The sequence below is a fragment of the Erythrolamprus reginae genome, chromosome Z (genome assembly GCF_031021105.1).
Source record: "Erythrolamprus reginae isolate rEryReg1 chromosome Z, rEryReg1.hap1, whole genome shotgun sequence".
Taxonomy (NCBI): Eukaryota; Metazoa; Chordata; class Lepidosauria; order Squamata; family Dipsadidae; genus Erythrolamprus; species Erythrolamprus reginae.
In genome coordinates, this window is record NC_091963.1 from 90,060,940 (window position 1) to 90,082,352 (window position 21,413).

Below are 21,413 nucleotides of genomic sequence, written 5' to 3' on the forward strand. Positions count from 1 at the left end.
GTGGCATGAAGGCCCGGCCAGTTTCCTGCCATTCCACCTTTAATCCCGGCCATCTCGGGCTTTTCTCAGGCTGCTTAAATTAGAATTTAAGAGAAATAAAACTCAGAGTCCATGTTGAACTTCAAAAGTAAATTTATCAAAAATCAGAACTGAAAGCAACGAATATAAAGCAAAGACTGAAAAAAAGGTGCAATATAAACACATATCAAAGTATCCCACTTAACCCCCCTTTGGAGAATAGCTATTCCCTAGTGTCCATTTCTGTCAGGTGGACGCATCTTCACAACCACATCACACTTATGGAATGTGACTTCTAACGGTCTCCTCTTGGTCCCTGCTTTCCAGAAAAATGAAAGTTATCCCATTCTATCTTAGGAAAGCAAAACTTATCAGGGCCTCCTGAAACCTTCCCCTCCCAAAACTCCAAAACCCACTCCCCATTACTATGGCAACCGAAGCATAGCCATAGTCATGGAATAAATTAAGTTCTTAAGTAGGGGTACCACTGTAAATATATAATGCATACCTCACTTTATGGTACTCATGTAAATCAGAATAACAAATGCCTCAAGCATTACCATTAACTAGACAACCTATGACCTATTTGGACACCTTCCTGAGATATTTCCTTGCCTAAGAAGATAATCAGAATGACCACAGGTAAGCAGAAAAACTGTGGAAGTAGGAATCATTTGCAACTTCCTACTGGCTTCCCCATTAACTTTGCTTGGATGAAACTGACATGGAATATTGAAAATTATGATCACTGTGACACTGCAGCAGTCTGAATAGCCTTAAAATTTCATGACAATAAAATAATGGTTCCAAGTTTTGAACATATTCTTTAAATTAATGGAATTAAGGAAATTTAATTCAAAAAAATTTGCACTATGGTGAACTGTTAAGGTAATTTAAAGTTACTTGTGTTGTTTGGTTTTAAATGATGGGCTTTTTAGAATATTTTTTAAAATATTATATTTGTTACATTGTCATATTGTTTTTATTATTGTTGTGAGCCGCCCCGAGTCTGCGCAGAGGGGCGGCATACAAATCTAATAAATAATAATAATAATAATAATTATTATTATTATTATTATTATTATTATTATTACAGAGACACAAACAGATTCTGCTAAGCAATGACATCTGTATATAATATACTTAAATCTAGGTAGCATGCGGCCATTGTGGCATCTTTCATTTCCCTTCCTTTAGTTTGAAAGACAGACTGAGGAAAAAGAGGTCTCTTACTTGTGCAGCAACAGTATGAGATCTGGTCGGGAATAATTTGGAAATACATGCTGTATTAAACCCAGCCTCAGACAAGCCAAAGGCAGCTCTCAAACCTGCACCACCTGCACCCACTACAACTGCATCAAATTCATGGTCCACTACAGGATACTGTGTTGAAATCTGAACAACAAAAAAGCAGAATACCTTGAGATGTAATATTTGCAATATCCCAATACAATTTAAATTGTTATTACAATTTACATTTGGAGCGTAGTACAATCAATAAGCACTATGCTGAAAAAAATTCTAATCTCTCTCTTTAGGCTTTGATTGATAATATTCTTTCCCAGCTTTGTGATCCTTTGTAATTTAAACAATTAGAAGCAGCATTAAACTTAAGTACTAAAATATTTGCTGCCATTCTTTCATTCCTGTAAGCCAGTGTTTCCCAATCTTGGCAAATTGAAGATATTTGGATTTCAACTGGCTGGGGAATTCTGAGAGTTGAAGTCCAGAAATCTTCAAGTTGCCAAGGTTGGGAAACACTGCTCTAAGCTATCACTATATCTTTTTAAATTATATTTTATTTAATATTTATCACTATATCTTATTGAACTTGAACAGTTGGATAGATCAGATAAATAAATAAATAAATAAATAAATAAATAAATAAATAAATAAATAAATAGCAATTTGATTGATCCCTACAAACAATTTTGGATGCCAGAATCCTCAATAAGGAAAACTGAGGATCGGATCATTTAAATCCAGCTTTAAAATTTAAAAAGGAATACAACACAGTTACAGTATTTTTCGGAGTATAACAATCATCTTTCCCCCCTTAAATGAGGATATAAAGATTGGTGTGTCTTATACACCGAATGCAGCCATTTTTGCTGTCCTAGAGCCCTGCACCAAGCCTGCAGAGAACTTCTGGGTGTTGGGGGATGGCAAAAATGGCTGTTTTGCGAAAAATGGGCCGTTTTTTCACAAAAATGGGATGGATAGTGTTGAGTGCTCCTTGTCCACCTCATCATGTCAGATTCTGAGGAGGATGAGCCAGTCACCTCTGGGTACCCTAGGCCAAGGGCGTTGCCAAAGGAAGCAGAGAGCGAGAGTGAGCCTTAAGAACCACCAGAGGGGGCTGATGTGACATTGGGGGAGTGGTCCCAGTCAGACAGTGAGGAAGACACGAGAGTGGAAAGCAATTGGATCAACCCACTCTACAGAAGAATGCTTAGAAGGCGAGAGGAGTTACATAGTAAAAGGTACTAGCTTACAGCCTCTTTGAGGTGTGATGTCACTTCCAGGCAGTATAAAGGAATGGGATTGTGTGAAATGGGGTGTGGAAACTCAATGCCATTCTATATGGAAGAGACATGAAACTGGGGTGTGCTTGAATGAAACTTTAAAACAATGATTTCTGCTTCAAAAAGACAATCCTTGTTGGACGCTGTGTTAGAGAAAACTTTGGTGAGCAGACACATATGTTTAAGTAAAATCAGGGGTCGACAAAGTTGTTCAGAATCTAGGAGCCAGCCAAAAAATTTAGGAGCCAGAATTTTTTTTAAGCAAACTTGGTTTTTTGCCGAGTCTCCACCTGACATCGCTTTCACCCCCTCTGTCTCCTCCTTCCTCTCTCATCTCTTTCCTTCCTCTCCCTCCCTTTCTCTCTTTCCTTTCTCTCCCTTTCTGTCTATCCTTTCTATCTCTCACCCCTTCTCCCTCTTTCATTCCCTTTCTCTCCCTCCCTTTCTCTCTCATTCCTTTCTCTCCCTCTTTCCTTCCTATCTCTCTTTCTTTTTCTCCCTCCTTCATATCTTCTTTCTCTCCCCCTTCCTCCCTCTTTCCTTTCTCCCCCTCCCTTTCTCTTCCTTTTTCTCTATCCTTTCTACTTCTTACTCTTTCTTTCTCTCCCTCCTTCATTCAATTTTCTCTCCCTCCCTTTCTCTCCCTTTCTCTCTCTTTCCTTTCTCTCCCTCCCTTTCTCTTCCTTTTTCTCTATCCTTTCTACTTCTTACTCTTTCTTTCTCTCCCTCCTTCATTCAATTTTCTCTCCCCCCCTTCCTCCCTCTTTCCTTTCTCCCCCTCCCTTTCTCTTCCTTTTTCTCTATCCTTTCTGCTTCTTACTCTTTCTTTCTCTCCCTCCTTCATTCAATTTTCTCTCCCTCCCTTACTCTCTCTTTCCTTTCTCTCCCTCCCTTGTTCTCCCCTGGGGCTGCCTGTGCCTGCCCTGCACCACCCAACACAGACGGACAGCCCCCGGTCGTCGGTTCGTCGCCCCCCACCCCCCCACGGAGGGAGATCAGGCTGGCGAGGGCGGTAGAACTACGTCACCAGCCACTGGAGGGAGATCGGGCTGGCGGGGGCGGCGAATCCACCTCCCCAGCCGCGCGGAGGGAAATCCGGTAGGCGGGCGGGTGGCCGCGGCTCCCTGCGCGCCCCTGGAAAAGCGTACAGGGAACGGTGCCCGGGGCCGCTTTAGCCGCCCCCCTCCCCCCGCCATCTCCCCGCGACTGCCTGTGCCGCTGCAGCCGCGGGCCCCCCCCCCCGCTCCCACCGCCAGTGCCCTCCCGCCGGGCAACCAAAGGACACTTGCCGATGACGACAGGGAACCTTCAGCTGGGCGGGCGCTGCCGTGCCGGTGCCTCCGACCTCCCGGTTCCTGCTCGATGCCGCGGTTTCTGGCGCTCTCCTGCTGGGCCCCAAAGAAGGAAGGCGGGAAAAAGGCGCGAAGAATGGAGGTCTCCTTCCTGCCTGCCTTCTTTGGGACCCAGCAGGAGAGCGCCAGAAACCGCGGCATCGGGCAGGAGCGGAGAGGTCAGAGGCACCGCAGCGCCCTTCTAGGCGCCAGACAACATTTTCTAGGCGCCACTGGCGACCAGGCGCCTGGGTTTGTCGAACCTTGAAGTAAATGAATTGGGTTTTATCTCAGGAATGCAGATAAGAATGAGTTTTCTGGTGCTCTTCTCGGACATAGATTACAGCTAGTTCTAAAGAGATAAATAACTGCTTCTGTGCTGTTTTAATCCTGTGTTTCATTCATGTATGTTTGATTTCGAATAAAGAGTGGGATTTTATCATAACTGATTTCTGAGATTGGGATCTGCTACGGAGGCCCGTGCCCAGAATAGTTAGGGGGTCTGGGAAGCCTGCAGAGAGATCTTGGGGACTGGGGGAAAAGCAAAAATGCCTCATTTTTTTTTAAAGGGTGAAAACTGGCCCGTTTTTCCCAAAATGGGGGATTTTTGCCATCTCCCAGCACCCAGGAGCTCCCTGCAGGCTTCTCAGACCCTCTGTCCACCAAATTTTTCAAGCAAACAGGTGAAAAACAGCCAATTTTTGGCAAAAACAGGAGCATATTTGCCTTCCCCCAGTCTCCAAGAGCTCTCTGCAGACTCTCCAGACAGAACCCTTCCTCACTCCATTTTTGTAATAAAATGGGTGAAGAATCGTTTGGTTTTTTTGCAAATATGGGGCTATTTTTGTCTTCTAATTGCTCCATCTAGCATAACTGGAGGAGGAATTCTGGGAGTTGAAATCCACAAGTCTTAAAGTTGTCAAGTTTGAAGTTTGTAAAAAGTATACATGTTTGTAAAAAGTATTCTGCTACACTGGTATTTAAATAATACCATGGTAATACACTGATATTTAAAATAATTTAAATAATATATTACTACATCATTTGGTTCCAAATACTTTTTGCTTGTTTTCCACCTCTACAATCTAGGTGCATCTTATACTCCAGTGTGTCTTATACTCTGAAAAATATGGCACTTTCTGGCTAAATGTACAGTATGCATACAAAGCCATTTCTTATTTAATGAAGGTTTATTGAGTAACCCACAACTATTCAACTTTTAAATCACAAATCATAGTTTGCTAACTAAACTATACTACAACTTAGTGGACTAAATGTCTTATCTTTTTCAGCATATTTGAATTGGATGAAGAAGCCATGTAAGTGATGTCAGTATATAAGAAACTATGAGCTGGGAGAACCATAACAATAGCTGTCTGTCTGTCTGTCTGTCTGTCTCTCTCTCTCTCTCTCTATCTGAGAGTTGGATTCTAATGAATGGGAAATATCCATACCAGGATATACACTGTATAGGAAGGATAGAATAGAGAGAAGGGGAGGTGGAGTAGCCATTTATGTTAAAGAAAGTCTAAAAACAATACTAATTCAAAATACATGTAAAGATCTGGAGACCCTCTGGATTTGCATGCAAAATAAAGACGGTTCTGTCATTAGAATTGGGGTGATCTATAGGCCTCCAGGGCAATCTGAGGAACATGACAACAAGATGGTGGATGAAACTACCCAAATGGCAGTAAAGGGAGATATTGTGGTTATGGGTGATTTCAACATGCCTGATGTTGACTGGAATATCCCCAGTGCCCTTACATGCAAAAGTAAGAATATAGTACAGGCCTTTACAGGAGCAGCTCTGGCACAGCTAGTTAAGACACCAACTAGAGGGGAGAATATTCTAGATTTAGTTTTTACAAATGGGAATTGGGTTTCAGAGGTCAAGGTGGGAGAAAATTTAGGTTGCAGTGACCATCTATGTTTGTGGTTTGATGTAAAAACTGATTGTGAGCAATCCTACACTGCAACCAAAGTATTAGATTTCAGAAAAACAAATTTTAATGCAATGGGAGAATATTTAAATAATGAATTAAAGGGGAGGGATAAAATGGCAGGAGCGAGCACCCAGTGGACTGTATTAAAAAAGGCCATCTTAAAAGCCACAAGACTTTATGTAAAGCAAATAACTAAAGGTAAAAGGAAGACGAAACCGCTATGGTTTAGCAGTGATGTAAGGGCTATAGTCAATGAAAAAAGGCTGCTTATAGGAGGTATAAAGAGTCTGGAAGTATAGCTGATAGAGAGGTGTATAAAATGAGACAGAAGGAGGCGAAACAGATAATATATGCTGCTAAAGCCTCAAAAGAGGAAGAAACTGCAAAATCTGTAAAGAAGGGGGATAAAACCTTCTTCAGATATATTAGTGATAGGAAGAACAAAAACTGCAGCATCACAAAGCTTAGTACAGGGAATAATACATGCATTGATGGGAATAAGGAGACCGCTGACCATTTCAATAGCTACTTCTGTTCAGTTTTCTCAAAAGACACCTTACAAAATAATACTATAGGGGGATATAGCATTGCTTCCAGCTGTACGGATTCAGCTCCAGTGATCTTAGAAGCCGATGTCTTAGAAGAACTTGAACGATTAAAGATAAATAAGGCAATGGGTCCAGATGGCATCCACCCCAGAGTTCTTAAAGAACTCAGATCTGTCATTGCTACCCCCCTGACTGATTTGTTTAACTAATCCCTGTTAACAGGAGATGTTCCTGAGGATTGGAGAATGGCCAGTGTTGTGCCTATCCACAAGAACGGCAGTAGAGAAGAAGCTGGTAACTACAGGCCAGTTAGCTTGACATCAGTTGTAGTTAAAATGATGGAGACTCTACTCAAAAAGAGGATAAATCAGCACCTAAAAAACAATAACTTATTGGACCCAAATCAGCATGGCTTTACTGAAGGCAAATCATGTCAGACTAATCTCATTGATTTCTTTGACTATGTCACAAAGGTGTTGGATCAAGGTGGTGCCGTGGATATTGCCTATCTGGACTTCAGCAAAGCCTTTGATACGGTTCCACATAAAGAGCTGAAGGATAAATTAGTGAAGATTGGACTTAATCCCTGGATAGTTCAGTGGATTTCAAGCTGGCTGAAGCATAGACATCAGAGAGTTATTGTTAATGGCGAGTATTCTGAGCAGAGACAGGCTACAAGCGGTGTGCCACAAGGGTCTGTTCTGGGTCCTATTCTATTTAATATGTTTGTGAGTGACATAGGAGAAGGTCTGGTAGGGAAGGTTTGCCTATTTGCCGATGACTCTAAAGTGTGCAATAGGGTTGATATTCCTGGAGGGGTCTGTAATATGGTAAATGATTTAGCTTTACTAGATAAATGGTCAAAGCAATGGAAACTGCAGTTTAATGTTTCCAAATGTAAAATAATGCACTTGGGGAAAAGGAATCCTCAATCTGAGTATTGCATTGGCAGTTCTGTGTTAGCAAAAACTTCAGAAGAGAAGGATTTAGGGGTAGTGATTTCTGACAGTCTCAAAATGGGTGAGCAGTGTGGTCAGGCGGTAGGAAAGGCAAGTAGGATGCTTGGCTGCATAGCTAGAGGTATAACAAGCAGGAAGAGGGAGATTGTGATCCCCTTATACAGAGCGCTGGTGAGACCACATTTGGAGTACTGTGTTCAGTTCTGGAGACCTCACCTACAAAAAGATATTGACAAAATTGAATGGGTCCAAAGACGGGCTACAAGAATGGCGGAAGGTCTTAAGTATAAAACGTATCAGGCAAGACTAAATGAACTCAATCTGTATAGTCTGGAAGACAGAAGGAAAAGGGGGGACATGATCGAAACATTTAAATATGTTAAAGGGTTAAATAGGGTTCAGGAGGGAAGTGTTTTTAATAGGAAAGTGAACACAAGAACAAGGGGACACAATCTGAAGTTAGTTGGGGGAAAGATCAAAGGCAACATGAGAAAATATTATTTTACTGAAAGAGTAGTAGATCCTTGGAACAAACTTCCAGCAGACATGGTTGGTAAATCCACAGTAACCGAATTTAAACATGCCTGGGATAAACATATATCCATTGTAAGATAAAATACAGGAAATAGTATTAGGGCAGACTAGATGGACCATGAGGTCTTTTTCTGCCGTCAGTCTTCTATGTTTCTATGTTTCTTACAATATTGCTTCTAGGTATTTTATAATATAATATAAATATTTTTTATAAATAATATAAAACATTCTATAATATAATATAAATAATATAAAACATCATGTTTTATATTATTGTCTATAAACAAGTTTCTTCTATAAATGAATCCTGCTGAATTATTTACTTGTCTGGTGGTTGAATCACTGCAAACTCTTATATTAAAAATGATTAAAAGATATTAAAAAATAACTTACTGAATCAGATACTTTGGAAGACACATTCTTCTTTCCATATGCCGTGAAGTGAAAATTATGAGAAAACACATAACAAGCTGCTGGCCTTTGCTGAAAAAAATAATAATAATAATAATAGTTAAAATCTTCTAAAGGGCAAAAGGCACCAAAATGTTGCTTACAACAATACTTAGTACTTGTATTGTTGTAAGCAAACACTTTGGTGCACTTAACCACAACCAAAATAATCCCAAAAAATTCAAGATAAGCAAGGCAAGCTGTTAAATGAATTGCACTCCGTTTTTATAACCTTTTTTGCCATAGTGAATCATGGCAGCTGTTATGTGAATTATGCAATGCTTGAGCAAATCTAATTTATCCCACTGACTTTGCTTGTCCGAAGCTAGATGGGAAGGTTGTACATGGCAATCAAATGACCATGGGACAGCATAACAATTTGTATTTTGTGATATTTTTTCTGACATAGCTCATCATAGCCAAACGGTATGCAGAAATTTAATACCTACAGTTACACTTTTCCAGCAATTGTCAAAATATTTAAAAAAGGAAATGATAAGAAATGTTAGGGAGAATTATGAACTCATTTCCAAAAAATTTCAACAAAAGTGGACAAAATACCATCTAGACTTTAAATCTGATAATATTTTGGGCTAAATTTTATACTGAAAAATACAAAAACTGGTCATGGATGCATTACAGTGCATCAAACTATGTTAATTCTAAACTTATAATGTTTATTGTCACTTTTAATCAGATGAAGTTAATATAAATTCATATCTATGTTTAGTAATTACTACTTTTATACAACCTTTAACAATGTGAATAGCTACAAGTATTTCTTCTTAAACCAAAGTATAGGAAAGTATAGTATATACTGTATATATACACTAAACTTTCTCTTCTCCATACAGAGATAGTGAAGCTAAAATACTATTTTTTCCTTTTGGAGAATCAGATTATATTATAGTTAAATTATTAATTAAATACAATCTTTTCAGGCATTTCAAATATATTTAAAGCTCTGTTATTCATAAGATTTATCAGTCAAAACAGCAAACAAAAAGTCTATCTTATATGGCAGGATATAAGATATATCAGATATAATAGTAAGAATCTGTAAAAATATTATATAGGAAGACATAAATGACTGCACAAATGATGCTAGGCTTTGAACTACCATGTTAGCAATGGACAATCTTGAACAGAATTTGCACCTCACATGGCATCTGCTGGGACTCTATATAAATGAAGCATAGTATCCTCCGCTCAGTAAGACTATGGGGTTCCTTGCCAAATTGCAGATCATATCATGATTGGCTGTAAGCTAATAATGTTCAATATGTTTTTTTCATATAAACAATGCTGCATATCAATGGTTAGATAGCCTAGGCATTGATATTTGAACATAATTTTGACATTTATATTTTATTGAGTTGAAATGTTAATTTATATTGCTAGTCTATGTATATGTGATATGCTAAATAAATAATGGCAAACCAGCCAAATCAAAATAAATTCTAAATACTAGTTGCCAATATTAGAGCTACCAATTTCCGCTTCATTCAGAATCTAGAACAGAAAAATAAGCTCGACTGATTCTTTTAGTTTTCAATTATTGTCCAATGTTGGATTTCTCCAAAGAAAAGAAACATGATTTCTATAGAAGTAAGTTACTGCTGTTAAAAAGAATCCAAGTATATAATGAGAGCTCTATCAGCTTCCAGGTGAAATCTGCAACTTGGGAGCATAGTTCCCTCTAAGCTGAGCAGTGAGCAATCGCTCACTTAAAAATCATCATCAACTCAGAGTTTTTCAAACCTGCCCAGAAGCCGAGAGGGAAAGAGTGAGAGGGAAGGAGAGAGAGAGGAAGAGAGAGAAACAGATAGAAAAAAGAGAGGAAGGAAAAGAGAAAGAAAAAGAATGGGAGTAAGGAAGAGAGAAAGAAAATCAAAATCTAGTTTGAAACTAGCTCAACTATTTAAGTGGCATTTTGATATTGATAGAGTTGCCCTATTATGAGCTCACTGTTATAGACACACAGTACAGTATTTTATTTTGAAATTCTCTGAGGCAAAACAGGGTGGGTTTTTTATTTGTTTGTTTGTTTGTTTGTTTATTATTTCTGTGCCGCCCAGTCCCGAAGGGACTGCCACTCAGACACTATACTTTTCCACCCACCCCCCAAAAAAATTAGAGGGGACACTGCTTGGGAGTCCTCCTCAATCCAAACTGAATCTGGAACATCTTACAGCTGTGGCGAGGGGGCCGTTTGCACAGGTTTGACTGGTCCGCCAGTTGCAGACTTATTTGCGCAGGGAGTCTCTTCTCACAGTCACTCATGCCCTTATCACCTCGAGGTTCGACTATTGCAACGCTCTGTACATGGAGCTACCTTTAAAGAGTATCCGTAGACTGCAGGTGGTTCAAAATGAAGCCACGCAAGCAGTCATGGGTTTGGCTAGATATGCCCATGTGTCATCAACACTCTGCAAGCTGCACTGGCTGCCAATTAGTCTCCGAACACAATTTAAAATGTTGGTTTTGACCTATAGCTATACATGGCTTAGGATCAGATTACCTATGGCACCATCTCTTGCCTCATGTATCCCAGCTATCTATTAGAGCTCTTGGAGTTGGCCTTCTCCAGGCCCCATCAGCCAAATAATGTCGGCTGGTGGGCCCTAGGGGAAGAGCTTTCTCTATGGGGGCCCTGGCCCTATGGAACAAACTCCCTCTGAAGATTCCGGAAGATGCTTAAAATGCACTTATCCTGGCAGGCCTGGGGCCGTTGAGCTCAGACATACCACTCCAGCCCTGTTATAAGTGGAGATTGGATGAATGGGTTGAATGTTTGAATGAGTTGGGTTGAAAAGGTTTTTAAAATGTTTTATTGGGGTTAATTTTAATTTTAGCCTTTAAAAAAAGTTTCTAACATGTTTGTTATATATTATTTATGTTGTAAGCTGCCCTGAATCCTAGGAGAAAGGTGGCCTAGAAATCGAACTAATAAATAAATAAATAAATAAATAAATAAATAAATAAATAAATAAATAAATTTAAAACATGAACAAATGTAGATTTCTTGAATAAAACCCCTCTTGTCCTTAAAACATTTTGTTATTATGCAAGTATGCTTGCTGAATGTCTGTTATAAACAAATTATCTTTTCCAGCAGTTGTGGTGATTGATAGCCTACAGTTTTCCTTTGTTAACATGTTGTTCTACCCAAAATATTCTTTCTATAAGTAATATTACCTGATTTTACAAATATTACTTAAGAATTAACACATAACTTTCCTAAAGAAAAGGACAATTGCTGCCAAGTTGGAAAAAGAAAGATAGAGACTTAGAGGAAAATCCACTGAGAATGAAAGGAAATGGAGGAGTAATGACTGATAGATTCTAGGTAGTGTTGGCTCCTAAAGGTTTATTGTTTCTTGGAAAGCCAGGCCAAGACTTGAAAAAAATATATGATAGTAATAGGGTCCAAAGAGCCACTACAAAGGACTGCCATGAAACAAATCTACTAAACAAAGATAATTTACATTAAGTCAGAAAAAAGACCACATCCAACCAACTAAAAAAAGATTTTGCTAAGGAATTTAGGCAGCATAATTATCTTTCTTATCTATATATAGTTAGGAAGCAGGAATAGAACTATTTGAAGTAATGGTGGGGTTCAACTTTTTAAATTATCAGTTATGTGGGCATGGTTTGGTGGGCATGGCTTGGTGAGCATGGCAGGGGAAGGATACTATAAAATCTCCATTCCCACCCCACTCCAGGGGAAGGTTGTTGCAAAATCCCCATTTCCTCCCGATCAGCTAAGACAGTGATAGCAAGCCTTTCTTTTCATTGGGTGCCAAAAGAGGATGCACATGCACTATTGTGCATGCACAAGTGCCCACACCGATTATTCAATGCCGGGGGGGGGGCGCGAAGACAGCTTCCCCTACCCCCCCCTCGGAGGCCCTCTGGAGGGTGGAAATGGCCTGTTTCCCAATTTCTGGTGGTCCCAGTAGGCTTGTGTTTTTCCTGTCCCAGGCTCCAAAGGCTTCCCTGAAGCCGGGGTAGGGTAAAAATGCTCTCCCCCACTCCCCAGAGGCTCTGGAAGCCAAAAACACCTTTCCAGAGCCTCCATGTGAGCCAAAAATCAGCTGGCTAACACACACATGCACATTGGAGCTGAGCTAGGGCAATGACTCACATGCCAGTAGCTATAGCTCTCCGTACCACCTGTGGCACCTGTGCCATTGGTTTGCCATCACTGAGCTAGGACTTGGGAGGCAGAAAATAGATGGGGCGGGGCCAGTCAGAGGTGGTATTTATCGGTTCTCTGAACTATTTAAAATTTCTGCTACCAGTTCTCCACAACTGATTAGAACCTGTTGAATCTCACCTCTGACTTATATTTATCCAACATGATAGATTATACAAGAAGCAAAAGGCTTTACTTTGCTACTAGAGGAACAGCTTCACCTAGAAATGCTCAAATATGTTTTAGTAAAGCTTATAAAACTTTTACTTTGCTTTATAGATTTATCACCATTTCTAGGGTACACATGAGGTTATTTGTTTGGCTGAGTTGGCATAGTGAAATATTGCTTAAAATAAAATGTTGTTGATTAATAAGAGGTATTTGAATCAATCCCATGAACTCCCAAGGCCCTTCTTGACAATCAATTCTGGCATTGAGAATAGTGGTAAGAAAATAAGTTGGAAATTCATCACCACTTGTTTTCAAGGTTGCACTCAATCTTTTTTTTTAAAAACGTTTATTTATAGTGCCCTTTTAACAAAGGGCATAACAGCATGTTAGTAATAGCACTTTTTAACAGAGCCAGCATATTGCCCCCACAATCTGGGTCCTCATTTTACCCACCTCAGAAGGATGGAAGACTGAGTCAACCTTGAGCCGGTGATGAGATTTGAACTGCTGACCTACAGATCTACAGTCAGCTGCACTCTACCCACTGTGCCACCCAGGCTCTTTCAAATTTGAGCAGCATTAGAAATAAAAGAGATCCTTCTCTCCATTTCTAAGGCACAACAATAGGTTTTAGATAATAAAGTTCAGTGTTTCACTATACCCACATGAGAACTATGACCATGGTATTTATATTTTCTCATGATATTATTAATAGTTCTTAAAATGGGCCAGTTTTTGATGTATGTTATCAATATATTAATTCCATTGGCCATCTTGAAAAGATTTCTCAGAACAATTTGGAAAATGATAATGTGTGCGATATTAACCTATCTTTGCTCTATCAAACATCTTTTGCTAAGCAATACATTAAATGAGACTGTATTAAATGTTATTATTTGGGGGGGGGGCTTCTTCACTTTCTTCTAATGTTCAACAAATTTGCATTGTAAATGACAAAGCCACATTCCATACATTTCAAATTCTTTTGAAAGTTTGCTACAGCTTTTATTGCCGTCTTAAAAATTTAATAATTGCCACGGAAATATGGTTTCTATTTGCAAGCACTTACAATAATGCTGCAAATACATCTTAATATTCATAACAATTTCCCCATTTTAATTATTTGCACAATTTTCAAGAGCTTTTTTTAAACACATTATCTAATAATTTGCATTTACCTTCTGCCCTATTGAATGGGTCTCCATCAAATGACTGATGAAGACCCATCATATTCTCTACCATAAAGGATTGAGTCTATGACATAAACAAATAAAACAACTATTTGACAGTTGCATCTAAAATTTACTATATTCTGTTAAAAGATATATATATGCATGTTTCTGTGTAAAGGAATTTTCTTTCTTTTTGCAGTTTTGGTGATGTATTACATTCTCCTGACCCTTGTAATGTGTCTGAAAAAATGCTGGAAACAATAGTTAAGATGAAATTTACCTCTATACAATGTTGCATATTGAGCCTGAATCAACCTAAAAAGTTAGTGTATTAGTTGTGTAATATTGCTGAGTTAATCTCTCATGAAAATAAAACTTTATAGCTATTTTTTTTCATTTAAATACATTCAACTGTAATAAAACAACCATATTTTATAAAACATTACTACTCCAAGAATAAATTGAGAAGCATCTCCAAAAAATACTAGGCAATCCTTAGAAAAAATATAACTAGAACATAAAAATATTTTTATTAACTTGAAGAGTCTTGTATGCCAGAAGTTCTTGCCTCATAGTCTTCAAAGCAGAATATCTCATAATAATAGCTCATTCATATAATGTAGCCATACTATTTGCATTTTGCATGTTTCCCTATTTTACTGCCAAGTATGATGCTACTAAGATTGTATGGTAGTCATGTATAGATTTAGGTTTGCAGATATCTCTTGCATTTATACAGTACAGTATTTGGTTTCCAAAAGGCCTCTTTCTTATCCAAATATATTTTATCATCTCAAATCTTTGTCATCATGTTTTGATATTTTAGAGAAAAGACACATTCATTTCTCATCTCCATATTAGCAAGCTGTTACTAAGTAAATTGCCGTCTGTTTTAATCTCAAAACCAAAATACATTTGTTTTCAAGAACAGAGTTTAAACCCAAGTCTCTCAACAAGAAAATATACAGATGAAAAAAATAAAAATAAAATTAAAACATTTACAAGATGTTTTAAACAGAATATATATAATATGTCCCTATAAAAATATGAAATTGTTCTAAACACGATTCCCGTCTGGACAACGGGAAAAAAAAACCCGAAACTTCCAGTAACTTATCCTGACCAGAGTTGAATATACGAAGCCCACAAAGTTGAACAGTCCGCCACTGTTTTCCGACTGAAGCTGAAATATCCACCCTCGAATGCAAGGTAAATATAAATTTATTATATTTGATCCGGCCTATACCAAGGACGTACCTTGCAGAACAGCTGCAAATATCGCAGCCTCCTCAAAGTCAACGCCATTTCTCACCCGGTAGGATATTAGGCTGCTGCGCATGTGTAGAAAGTGGGACCTAACTGAGCAAGCGCTCCACGAAGAGCGCTGGTTGGTTAGCACCAATGCGAGGGGAGGGGGATAGGTTTTTAACATTTCAGGCCTTTCTTGTTTCTATGTAAAGTTATTAGAGCTTCAAAGTTTCCATGAAAAGGTATGAAAATCAAAGATTAGGAAAACTCTGAAGCTTTAAATACTCAAGTTCACCATTAGGACAATCAGTTTAAAAAAAGAAAAAGCGTGATAGTTGATGTCTTCTATGGTTTTGAGTCTCGCGATTAAGGACTTTATCTCGGGGGGGGGGGGGGGGGGGCTAAAGGAGTAGGATGCGCATGTTGCTCATGCGCAATGAAAGCTCAGGGGCTCAGTACCTGATACGGAGGAATTGGAATATTTTTCCAGAACTTCTGGTCGTGGGTTTTATTTTCATCTTTGTTTAATGCTAGTGAAGATTTTTTGGTATGGGTGTGCATGTTTTTATATTTAAAGTGCTGTTAGCTTAATAAAAGGAGAGGAAGCTTTTGAAATTATATATATAGTGGACAGCCGCGGTTAACCTTACTGGCCTTGACAATCTTGTTGTCCATGTTAATCCTATTTTTACTTAAACGGGTAAAACTGTATAATAACTATGTTTTGGTCAAATTGCAGATGCCGCAATGTTCCTTGATACAGATTTGTGCATGTGTGTGTTTACACACACATACCCAAATCTAGATGAAGAAACGTTTCATATCTTTCCTATAGATTTCCACAAAACTTTTTTTATTAAAGAATAGTCAATTAAATGTATGGGGAAAATCGGCTCAACAAATGGAATGAGTTATTCAGCTTTGATGGGGCCATAATAATTAACTGCAACCCTTCTAGTAACTGTTAGAGAAAGCATATAAGGTTGTTGTTTGTAAATGATAAATATGTTGGGAGGTTTTCTTTATGAAAGCATTTCCTAGGAATTATTTCATCCTCCAAAAGTAAACCAGTTTTTTTTCCTTAACCATGCCTATTACTATAATTTTTGTAGAAATAAATAAATATGCCTATATCAGAACTAGGGAATTCTGTTGCATATAAAACAATTGTATATCCAGAAAAAACCTTTGGAGATAATGTAATCCAACTTTAATACAAAGTATGATATAGTCCTTGAAAGATGATTATTAAACTTCTACATTCAAAGAAGAAATTACTATTCTTCCAGAGATAGTCTAATATATCATCAAATAGGCCTTACCTGAATTTTTGTTTAATGTTTGACCTGAATTTTTGTTTAATGTTTGACCTGAATTTTTGTTTAATGTTTGACTACAATTTACTTCCCATCCATCCATTGGACATAATTTTGCTCTCCAAAGCAATAGAGAAAAATTCTGCTCCATTTTCTTAATAATAGCACTTGTGATATTTGAAAATTGTTATAGAATCATTCTGAATGATTTTAAATATTAGAGTATATTAATTATATTCCAAAGTACTAAAGGAACTAGCTGATGATCTGGCTAAACCTTTATTATTTGGGGAAGGATAATGAAAAATTTGAGCGATCAAATTTGGCAACAGTATGTTTTTCTCCTACATTTTCTGTGTACTCTCACCATGTCATGGGTATAAGTAACATGAGTTTCAATAGCTGAGAATGAAGTTAGGCGATAAGAATCTCAAGATTGCTTTCTCTGATTTTAAGGGTTGTCTATGAATAATTTAAATAATCCTCCTCCTAACTGGAACATTCAGCCTAATGCAAGAAATAATGACGATCATGGAAGCAAATGGAATTATGCTTTGTTGGTTCCAATGCTGGGATTGGCTGCCTTCCGTAAGTGACATTGAAATAAAAATTGAATTTTTCTATTAATTTAAATTTAAGTTGCTCTGGTTATCCATTGTTAACATTGAATCATCCTACAAATATTTTGTATTTATTTTAAAGACTACCTAGGCTCCCTGAAACCAGGAGCTCTATCATTACTCTATTAAAATATAAATATTCCCTACAACATTTTTATTTTTTCCTTTATCAAAGAAAATGCTCAGGTCTCAAGCTTTGCAGGAAACAAAGTTTCTTTTTTCTGTAAGTCAGCCAAGTTACAGGGATTCAGTAGGGGAAGTATGATTACTTCTAATTCATTACCATGCAAGCTTACAAAATCTTCAGCCTAAAACAGTTTATAACTCTTTGGGGGGGGGGGGGTTGGGTTGTTTAAATTTTTATTTTTCTGCACTCATACAAACATACAATAATTCATATCTGTTTACATTCGGTATTCATCATCTATCAAATGCTGCCTCCTTTTGATTTTATCACCTGGATTATCAACAACATTGTTCTGTTTCCTTATTCAAATTTTAAACAGATAGAATTCTTTATTGGCCAAGTGTGATTGCACACACAAGGAATTTGTCTTTGGTTCATATGCTCTCGGTGTACATAAAATAAAAAGATACATTTGTCAAGAATCATGAGGTACAACACTTAATGATTGTCATAGGAGTCAAATAAGACATGAGGAAACAATATTAATAAAAATCTTAAGGATACAAGTTACAGTCATACAGTCATACATTGGAGAAATGGATGATAAGAATGATGAGAAAAAACTAGTAGTAATAGTAGTAGTGCAGACTTAGTAAATAGTTTGACAGTGTTGAGGGAATTATTTTTTTAGCAGAGTGATGGCATTCAGGAAAAACTGTTCTTGTGTCTAGTCTTGGTGTGCAGTGCTCTGTAGTGATGTTTTGAAGGTAAGGTAACATATTTTTCGGTGTATAAGACGCTCCCGCAGGTGGGAAATTAGGGTGGGGGCTGCTGGAGCCAAGCCCCCTCCCGCCAGATGATCGAAGCTGCCTTGCAGGCTCCTCCACCGGCTGGATACATTGAGCGGACACCATCCACTTCTTGGAAGCTGCTGCCTTGTGCCCCGCCTCAATTGCCCAGTGGCAGGCTTTCCGGGTGTTCCTCCCAGGGTCCCTGCCAGCAATGCCCCAGCAGCGGCAGCGGCTGTCCCCAAGGCCACCCGGCAGTCATTGGCTGGAGGCTGGCAGCTTGGCCCCAGGGATGAATGGGGCGCGTAGCATCCAGCCGGCGGAGGAGCGCGCGGGGCAACTTCAGTCATCCAATGGATGGGACTCGGCTCCATCAGCCCTGACCAGCCCTCTCCCACCTTGGGGGGCACTTTTGGGAGGGCACAGCAGTCGGCAAAGGCAAAGTTGCCTCAGCTCGGGAATTCTGCAGTTGGTGCCCTCTGCTTGGAGCGCCTTTGCCGACTGCTGCGAAAGTGCATCAAGGCGCCCCTGCGGAGGGCAGGCTCGTTCAGGCTCCCAAGTACCGTCACCGCTGCTTCTGCCATGGAAAGGCAGCAAAGGGGAGAATAAGCCTGTCCCCCTTAGCTGCCTTTCCATGGTGGCAGTGGCGGAGGCGGTGCGCGGGAGACTGAACGAGCCTGTATCCCAGGACCTGCCAGAGAAGAAAACAAGGGAACTTCACGCTGCCATAGAGAAAAGCGCAAAGCCTGCACTGATCCAAGCACTTCCAGTCCGAAACCAGCCGTTTTTCTCACTTGAGTGGCCCAACCAAAACAGTGGATCGTCGTGGGAACAGAAAGATAAGAATAGATAGGGGGGGAGGGAATAAGATGTGTTCCTAGTTTATAACTTCCTGGTAAATCTTGCAACTTCTTAAACCTTCTCTCTCTCAAGGAAAATGGGAGTTTAGCTGAATCTTTAGTGCTCTAAAATGGGGGTCTCCAATCTTGGCAACTTTAAGATTTGTGGACTTCAACTCCCAGAGTTCCTCAGCCAGCAAAGGTGGCTGAGGAACTCTGGGAGTTGTGATCCACAAATCTTAAAGGTTGTCAAGGTTGGAGGTCTCTGCTCTAGAAACACTCCTTTTAAGGAATATTTCAGGTTTATTATCATCACCATATATTTCCATGCACTTCATTTGTGAAAATTGGAGTAGTCAAGGGCCTAGATAATCTGACTGCCGAGGGCCTAGATAATCGGCTTCTTCCAAGGACTGCTGGAGCTGGAGCGACACCACCTTCTCAACAACCTTCCCCATAAAGAGAAGGTTGGAGGCAGGACAATAGTTATTAAATACAGCTGGGTTCAGGGAAGGCTTCTTGAGGAGGGGGAGCATAAGTGCCCCCTTATAGGAAGCTGGGAAGGACCCCTCTTTCAAAGAAGCGTTAGTAATTTCCTGGACCCAGCTCCGTGTCAGCTCTTTAAGAAGAAAAAAACAGCCGACACTGCATCTTTACGTATGTATGCATGCATGCATGTAGCATATTTTTGCTGATAATGAAAAGGAAGGGAGCTCAGCAAAAATATGCTATACATATACTAAGACGGACCCCTGTCACCTGGATTGACAGTTGTCACTGCATATGTACGTATGTATGAATGCCCCTGGAGGGGCTGAGAGGCAAAAAGCAGTATACTCCTCTCCTATTTGGGTATACCAGGGTGGTTCGATATATGTATACACACACACACACACACACACACACACATATATGTACACAGAGAGAGAGAGAGAGAGAGACTGAGAATATTAAAAAGTTGGCCCCTGGAGGAAGGAAGCAGCAAAATATGCTACACATAAATAGCTTGTCAACTATAAAAGTTTAACTGCTTTCGATATGGCCCATCGAGGGGCCGAGAGGCAAAAAGCAATATGCTCCCTCCTATTTTTGGGATGATTCAACAGAAACAAGCAAACATATAATTCTTCCCTGAAAGGGAAAAAATGCTTTTTCAGTGTATGTTGAGTGTAGACCAGAAACAAAGTTCTGCAAAAGAATGTCGATTTACGATTGGAAGAATTCAGATATGTTTGTCCTGTCTCAAATAAGTTTAGAATTGTTGCATTCTTTATCAAATTTGAATTAACAGTAAGTTGGAAATCAGTCTTTATATTTACCATTATAGGTTATTTTAATGTCTTACAGGTTGGATTTGGTCCAGAGAATCTAAGAAAGAAATAGAAAAAGAGAAAAGCGATGTCTATAGAAAATTGTCTTTTGTACAGAAAGATCTTGAATCTAAATATCGTGATATAATTATAGAAAACCGTAGGATGGTTGCCCACTTGGAATTAGAATTGGAGAAAGAACGGAACAGAACCCTAAGTTATCGCAATGCACTCATCACGCAGACTTACAAATTGGTAGAAGAAAGAAGAACTTTGGAACAAGAGCGAACAAAGATAGAACAAGAGAAACGGATTCTGCAGGATTCTGGTGCTGCAAGTGTTTTGTATAAGAACTGCTTGGAGAAGGAAGATCAATGGCAAACTAAAGCCAATATTTTACTAAAAGAGTTTGAAGAAGCTTTAATGGAAAGGCAGGATATGTATTGCAGTCTTGTACTGCCAAGATATCATCGGTTGGCAGTGGAGAAAAAAATGCTAGCCAAAGCAACAACTGATCCAATTGGTCTGGAACTGGAACTGGAAGCTGGGCTGAAAGATATTTTCAGATATGATACCTTTTGCAGCAATTTATTAAATACCAGTAAAAATCAAAATGGAAAGCTTATGTGGATCTACCTTCGATATTGGGAGTTATCTGTTGAAGTCAGAAAATTTAAGAAAGCAGAGAAAGTATTTTTAGGACACACTGGCTAAAGCTATGCCATCCCTAGCTTGTATTATATCAATGTATTCTTCTCCAGATCCGTTAAACTTTAACTTACAGAATCCTCATGCTGGTTTGTGATATCCATATAACTGAGAGGTATATATCAGCATCTTTAGTTACTGTCATAAGTATATTTATCTAATAATAGCAGTCTTCTGCTCTTCTGCTTTTTGTATTAGCAGTGCTACTGTGTTCAACAGGATTTATAAATATATATATATATATATATATAAGGATATATAAAAATGGTATTTCTACAGTCCTTTCTATGCTGTCATGGTCTTCATTCCTCAGACTCTTAAACACAGGTAGACCTTGACATACAACTATAATACGAGTCTACGGAGAGGGGTGGCATACAAATCGAATGAATGAATGAATGAACCTGCCCATTAAAATCTTATATTGTACTGGTTGTAAAATTTTATGACCATTTTGCAGCAGTTAAGAAAATTCCTGCAGTCATAAGGGAACTAATGGTTCTCTATAGGTGCAATTTTGCCAAAAATAGAAGTGCCACTTTTTAGCAAAAAATGTTGTAAACTATGGTCACATGACTGCAAACAGCTATAAAAATTGTCAT

The 21,413-nt window shown here is 38.8% G+C and overlaps 2 protein-coding genes across 4 annotated transcripts in view; one reads left to right on the top strand and one right to left on the bottom strand.

Annotated features, from left to right (window-relative positions):
- Positions 1–15,356, bottom strand: part of SDHA (succinate dehydrogenase complex flavoprotein subunit A) — a 75,128-nt gene extending 59,772 nt beyond the window's left edge. The window contains exons 1-3 of the mRNA XM_070728900.1: positions 15,113–15,356; positions 8,255–8,344; positions 1,252–1,413 (exon numbers count right to left, since the gene is read on the bottom strand). Coding sequence (XP_070585001.1) covers positions 1,252–1,413; positions 8,255–8,344; positions 15,113–15,160 — 300 coding nt within the window. The 5' untranslated portion in view covers positions 15,161–15,356. The remainder of the gene's footprint in view (positions 1–1,251; positions 1,414–8,254; positions 8,345–15,112) is intronic.
- Positions 15,263–20,904, top strand: CCDC127 (coiled-coil domain containing 127). Of its 3 annotated transcripts, none has more exons than XM_070728902.1 (3): positions 15,263–15,345; positions 16,876–17,007; positions 20,141–20,904. In XM_070728902.1, the coding sequence occupies exons 2-3, from the start codon at positions 16,884–16,886 to the stop codon at positions 20,815–20,817; spliced, it is 801 nt and encodes a 266-aa protein (XP_070585003.1). In that variant the 5' UTR covers positions 15,263–15,345; positions 16,876–16,883; the 3' UTR covers positions 20,818–20,904. The 3 variants fall into 3 exon arrangements, with proteins under 3 accessions (XP_070585003.1, XP_070585004.1, XP_070585002.1); XM_070728903.1 differs by lacking the exon at positions 15,263–15,345 and adding an exon at positions 15,547–15,604; XM_070728901.1 differs by lacking the exon at positions 15,263–15,345 and adding an exon at positions 15,560–15,650.
- The last annotated feature ends 509 nt before the right edge of the window (positions 20,905–21,413 follow it).